At 40.5% G+C, this 6,882-nt stretch overlaps 1 protein-coding gene across 1 annotated transcript in view; it reads left to right on the plus strand.

Annotated features, from left to right (window-relative positions):
- The window catches only part of BTF3L4 (basic transcription factor 3 like 4), a 13,045-nt gene extending 10,235 nt beyond the window's left edge, over positions 1-2,810 (plus strand). Inside the window, exon 6 of the mRNA XM_019531420.1 lies at positions 1,139-2,810. Within this exon, the coding sequence (XP_019386965.1) occupies positions 1,139-1,185 (47 nt within the window). The 3' untranslated portion in view covers positions 1,186-2,810. The remainder of the gene's footprint in view (positions 1-1,138) is intronic.
- The last annotated feature ends 4,072 nt before the right edge of the window (positions 2,811-6,882 follow it).

Raw genomic sequence — 6,882 nt, forward strand, 5'->3', positions numbered from 1 at the left:
GGGGGGGGATGGACCTGATGCCATTTATTCATAGCATTGTTCCAGTCCCATAACTGAGGGAGGTGAGTGGGATACCAGCTCCATGCTCTGACTTGAGGGGAGCACCAGATTTGTCCCTTGACGAGTCTCTGCTTTGCAGGTATAGCCTTCTGCTTTCGGCCCATAGAAGCTGAGCAACCCTGTGTCCTGTAGTGTATGGTGGCATGGGGGGACTGGTGTGCCCTGTTTCCACCCAAGGATTTTGGTCCCTTGCAGAAATTCTTGTGGGGAGCCACCGTTTTGCTTCTCCCTCTGTTTCCTTTCCCACCCACCCACGCACACACGGCACAGTTGTCTGGCTTCTCTGGTTAGGAAGCATGGAGCTGCACCTCCGTAGCAAAGACTTGCAGGGTGGTTGCATTCAGGTACACCTGCTGCAGCTGATGTGCAATGCACTGGCTATATGGCTGTAGCAGCCTGTTCCTGTACTACTGTGGCTGCAGCAACTACTGCCTGAGTGCAGAGAGAGCTGGGGCAGCTGAGGATCCCCTTCCCTTCCTCCCCCCTGCTCCAGTGGTCACCGCTCTGCCCAGGGCATGGCAGGAGCTTGCTATGCCTCTGCATTGTTCATTTGAGATAATTGTCATACCTGGTTAATATATGGTTAATTTTCAACATATGGTTAGTGATTCTTTTGTATGCATCCAAGCGTTCTGTAACAGTGTAGATAGGAGACCTGAGTTCTTTCTGTGGCTCTTCATTTACTTGCTTTTACCATGAGTAAGTTGCATAGGCCTATTCAAAGGTTTCCACTTGTATTGAGTACACCTCTTTCATTGAGACCACTAGAAGACCATTTTTTTTAATTGCTGTTTTAAGTACTCGTTACCTGAAACCTAGCTGAAGTCAGAAAGATCCTGGGCATCTTCTATGGAGCAGCAACTTAGTAGAGATTCAACAAATTTAGTTCTCCACTTTCCTGCATGTCTCATTCTGGCATCACTTCTGTAAACCCTTTTGAAATCTGCAGGTGGAAAAAGCTCTGTACATACAAAGTAGAATTAATAACTGTTTGGGCTCTTATATTGGATAGTTTCTTTAAAATATAAAGACAGTGTTACTGGAAAATAACTGTATTTAATATTTTCATCTCTTTCAGATCTCGTAGAAAACTTTGATGAAGCATCAAAGAATGAAGCTAATTAAATCATTAATAGTTCTGGAAGCTGGCATGGACTAGATTTAAGAAATCAGCTATGTGGTTCCAAAGTTTTAAAGAAACAGAGAACATCATCTGTTAATAGTTCAGTAATATAAATATTTTGTATTTTAATGATGCTGTTTGTTCAGCATTTTCTGTCAGTTGATTTTTGCATTTTGCACTTACTCCCAGGATCTCTTCTTTTGGTCAAAAAAAAAATGTCAGTGCAGTTTGAGGAGTGTGTGCATGTGTGTGTATGTATGTGTGTGGGTGTACATATAGTAGAGAACAAATTGGAGAACAGTTCTATTTAACTTTTTCCCTTCTCCCTCAGAAGTAGAAATAAAATGGATCTTCAGCCTTGGTTTTTTTTTTTTTTTCCTCCAACTAGTGCACGGAAAAATAGTGAAAGTCTTATTTGTCCATGTTTCATGAACTGAAGGCATTTTTGCCGTTAAACTTTGGGTTAATTTGCTGTTAACTATTGTATTTGCAGATATGTTTATTTTCCATGTTGAAAATGTATCCATGCTATTTTGTTATCAACCATCTATTGATACCAAGTGATACCAAAGGCAGGATATTTATAAGCCTGTTTGGTATGCTAACATTTTTTTTAAATTGATCCTAAAAAAGTGTGCTTTCTTTCTTAAAGTTCTTGTCTCAACCTCTTGCCCCCCCTCCCTTCTCTTCCCCTTTTTAACCTTAGCCAAGTCCATCAGCCTTCATGTGAAGTCTGTTTTATATGGTTGACCTTCATTGAACCCCTTTTGAATCGATAGTGGTGTGTTCTCCTCTTGATCATTTGGGTATATATCCTCAGAATGTTTCTTGCACACATGAGAAGATAAGCTCTTGCCATCCAGAAGAGCTATGTCCATCGGTTCCTGAACTGGAAGGTCTAGTTGGTAATAGTGTGATGCATCCATTTGCACAGTAACATACTTTTGCTTAGCAGGCTTTTGAGACTTTGTTCCAGTGTCGTGACTGCAGCTCCTAACAACTGTTGTTCTCCAGGGCACTAGAAATTAAGAATGGTTATGAATTAGTTCAATGCGAGAGGAAGGGGTCATTGTCATGTTGCCTTGGCGTCCTGCTGGGCAGTTTGTGCAATGCCACTAATTCTGAAGGGATTTTTTACCTTTGCCTATAACCTACCTCTATCTAGGTTTAGTGCCATGGTTGTAGTAGCATATTAAAAACAACAAACCTTCTTCAGGGATACACAGGACATGGAGGTACCATTGGTGCAGTGTAGTATTTTCTGAACCTTCCTTCAAAATGCTAAATGTGAATCCCTTTTCCAGAGGCTCTTCAAGGTTCTTGATGTAATGTGCATTATAGTGTAGTTGGACATCATTGCAACCTGTATCAAGGGCAGCTGTAGCTTATGAAAGCCATCTTTCTCTAAATATATCATTTAACTATGGCTTAATTGAGACATATCAGCTTTTTTATGTAGGTTCATACACTAGATAACTAAAGTTCGAGGTTATCAGTACATGAGCATTCTAGTGACATCATCATAAACCATGAAAGCAGAGCTGTAGTGGTTTGTCATCTAGATTTGATTTATTTTATAGACTTGTTCACTTTTCCTGTTTATATTTTATATAATACATGGATCTTACTACAAAATAAAAAAACAATACAAAAGAGGAAATGTTCCCTCTTCTGTGTCGTCTCCTCCCAACAGGACCGAGTGAGGAGCAATATGTAGATGCAGCAGCTGTTTTAAATAGCATCGTGTACATGTAAATAATGTAGAAGACCTGAAGGATCTGGCAAGACTGGTCAGTCTCAGCAGGATTCCCAGTGTGCCAGGTTCCCCACCCTTTGCCCTTTTCTCTGTAGTACTGCATAGGATTATACTCGGTCTTGTGGCTGCTTCACCTCCCATAGGTGAAGTTTCTCTTTTGTAATGAAAATCATTATTCTTATTTTCACTTTCATCTCTGCACAGGCATGCAAGCTGAGTAGACTGCCATTCAGAGGGCAACTGCCCAATGAGCAAATGAAAAAGGCCAGAAAACAAAACTTGCATCAATCTCTACAGCTTGGTGGAGCACCTCTGCTAGTGCAGGGGTTGTCAACCAGGGGTACACTTACTCCTGGGGTACTTGGGATGGCCCCAGGGGGTATGCGTGGCGGTGCAGGGAAGCGGCATGTGGTGGTGAATGGCAGCAGTTGCTGCTGTGTGCAAGCTCCCTGCCACCACCATCCACCATTGTGCCGCTCCTGCTCACCGCTTCCCCACCCCGTGCCGCTGTCATTCACCGCTGTGCTGCCATCGTGTGTTGCTGGCTTCGTGTCTGGCCGGCTGCCTTCAGCACCTTTCCCCCCATCTGGAAGGGGGTACACTCTAGCAGGGGTACCCACCAGAAGGGGAACACTTCTTTAAAAAAAAAAATAAAAAAAAATGAAAACTCCTACACTACACTGAACTGGCATGAATGAAGAGCATTGAAAAGTTGTGACTGCACTGACTTTATTTACAAATAAGTGGAATTTTTTCCCCCTACTAATCATTTATTACTAATCCACACATAAAATAGCACACTGATTTCTGAACTAGGAAGCATGGTGGTAATTTGTGTGTGGGAGGTTACAGTAAGTGTCTGGGATATCAAGTGATTCGGTAAGTTTGTAGTCAGACTTACTGATTTGTGCAAAAGATACTTTTTCATTCTAGCTATTGGTCATGGCAGCCTACTTGTAATCTTCATTGCTTACTTATGTTTGGAAGCCAGCAAAGAAACTAAATATATTGGTTATGTAGTCATGTTATCTCTATCTTTCACTGTATCCAAGAACAGTTGACCACGTTTGATTTGCTGCTGAAATACTACAGCTTACAGAAATCCATTAAACTGATTTTTAACTGAAAATAACTCACCAAGACTCTTGTGGAAAATAGCTTTTTTTTTTGTTAGGAAATAACTGGAGCAATCTTTGACCATGCAGGTGAACAGGAAATTACTGAGCACCCCATGTTGAGATGCATGTACTGCAGTAAAGGTATGCTGAGTATTCTTGATTCTTTTGTTTCAAACCATAGGATCAATTGTATCCTAGCTGGAGCCCTCAAAATTTCCCACTTTTCTTATGTGCATCACACTTCAGTGATCACTTCGGAAGGATGATAATACTAGTCTCCTAAGAGGCATCACCTCCCAAAGCCTAATTTCTCTCTTTTTCAGTTAAGTCAACTACTGTCTAAGTAGCACCTGCTAACTCAGGTTTTACAGGCCTGTATTCAGGTATGAACTACATGATTTTGATTCAGTTCCTGACAAAGTTCTTTATTCTCTGGTTATAGATCTTATAGTACTGGATGACAGTGTACTTGTTTATGGGGAACACAACTGTGTAAAGAGATCCTGGTCTGAAAGAAAGGTAGTCCTTGAATTTCAACTCTACTTAAGGTTTCCTGGGGCAAAAAGGGAAGTGCTGGGTTGATATGTTCATGATGATCTGTAATGCTCAGTAGATGACTTGCCATGCTTCAAATCAAATGAACCATCCTTAAGGTATAATGGTTCCATCTTTTACAGTGATGGGACTACTGTACCAAGGTCCATAGGATGTAGTTTGGCCAGCTACAGATGGAAATGAGCAGTTTTCATTGCTGTGGCAGCTTCCGTGTAAAGTAGAACTGAAGGTCTAAATAGATTCTAAGAATACAAACTGATGCGTCTGTGATCAAGAGTCTGATCAGATGCTCTTTACCTTCGGGTATATTAAGGAAGAGGTACGCTTTTTCCCCTGCTCACCAGCATTACTTCCATTTTGCTTAGGTACAATTTTATCCAGCTGAAGTCGGCCAGGTGTTCAGCATGCTGAAGCATCGTAAACATTCATTTTTGATGCTTTCTAACTCATCCTCCTATTGGAAAAGTAAAGATGCCTTCATTATTTGGGGCTTTAATTCCTAGGTCACGACATCATGAAATGTCAATGCACATAGATACCTAGTAAAATCTGTAACAAAGGAAACTTGGCCACAAATATAAAAGAAAAAAGACAAATGGCATTTATTCTAAAGGAGCAGTTTTGAGAAATATACTGTAGTGTGTTTTTACCATATGTAACTTAGATGTGTAATTATGATCTCTTTACATTTTAATGTAAAATGTCTTGGCTTTTCTGGGATCCATATTTTAGATACCGTTTACTGAGCCTGTATTAAGTTTTGTTGCAAGTATGCCTTTTGGGGGGGGGGGAATGATACGGGTTTTATTGTTCTCCCACATATTAAAAGAGGTCTGACTGTGTTAACTGTATTTTTAAAGTACTGCTATACTTTTGGCATGTTATCCTCTTGCCTTGAAAGGGGTAAGCAATAATTGGATTCACTCTAATAATTTTAACTGCATTTTATTCCTAAAATGTTAATAATGATTGAATTTTTCATGTTTAAAGTTCTGATTTAAATCCATCAAAAAGAGCTATTCTGATTTGTAGCTGGATAGGACAGAAGCTGAACTGTACTGTATAGGCTGGCGAGGCAATCTAGTCAAAACCTATATATAATTGGAGAATGGGAGCAAGACCCTAATAAATTAAGGTTTTTTTTTTTTGAACATCACAGTCATCTTTGAAACAATAGTAAAATCAGAATGAGCATAGAGAAGACCGAAGGCATGGCCTGTCCAAATAAAAAAAAAGTAAATGATGAGTTATTAAAGAATATTTGACACAGAATAAAATATTGTCAGACCAGGTTACGTAACCTTTGTGGTACTAGGCGAAGTAATCTCATTTTAGATCTTAAAGAGTTGCTAGAATACTTGTTTGCTGCCTTGAGAAGGTAAAGCACTGACAACAGATTAAATATATATGTATATTATGAGATGGTTTAGAAACTATACTAAGAAGTTAGAACAGAAATACAAACTGGAAATATGTATTCTTTTTTTCCCCCCATAAAGAGCATGGAGGATGGTCAAAATGTAATCATTTGAAGAACTCTGAACATTGAAAGACCTAATAACAGCAGTTTTGTAAAGCTATTAATTCTCTCACCTAGCCTATCAGAAAGTCATGTTTTTCTTGATTTTTACAGGTGAGTGAATGGGTGTAGAGAGGTTGACTTGCGGAAAGCAAGGCAAGACAAGAAATCAGTGACAGCTGTAATCTGAATGGGCTGACCATTTTGCATAGTGCGCTGTGTGGATAACTGATCTTGGATCCACTGTACAGAAAGCAAAGGCAAGTTACAGCAGCAATGAGAAGAAATTAACTTGGTGTTACTATTTTGCTCATGGCTCTTTTTCTACAGTAGGTAGCAGGAGAGAGCAATTAAGATGAATCTATAGCTAAGCGTGTAGGGTATAGGCACAGCTGGTGAGTTGGGACTGGTGGGGTGGTAGAGTGTCCCACTGGAGTGGCAGGGACACTTTGCAGCTGGCTGGGAGTGGAGGGGAGGGGTGGTTTGCAGCTGACCCAGTGCTCTGACTGGTAGCGGGGAGGCTGCAAACCACCCCACTCTGCCCTGCTGCCGGCCAGCTGCAAATCCCTCCACCGCCCCACCAGTCTGAATTCATCAGTCGCTCCTGGTAGGGTACAGACAGACTAATGTTGAAGAAAGTCTTGATCATTTAGTAGTCACTCCAAAAAATAAGAGGATGAAATATCAAGGGAAAGTGGGAAATGTTTGAAACAGGATTTTTATATCCTAGTGAGTATATGTGAAATAAATG

This window comes from Crocodylus porosus, unplaced genomic scaffold (genome assembly GCF_001723895.1).
Source record: "Crocodylus porosus isolate Cpor-Errol unplaced genomic scaffold, CroPor_comp1, whole genome shotgun sequence".
NCBI lineage: Eukaryota > Metazoa > Chordata > Crocodylia > Crocodylidae > Crocodylus > Crocodylus porosus.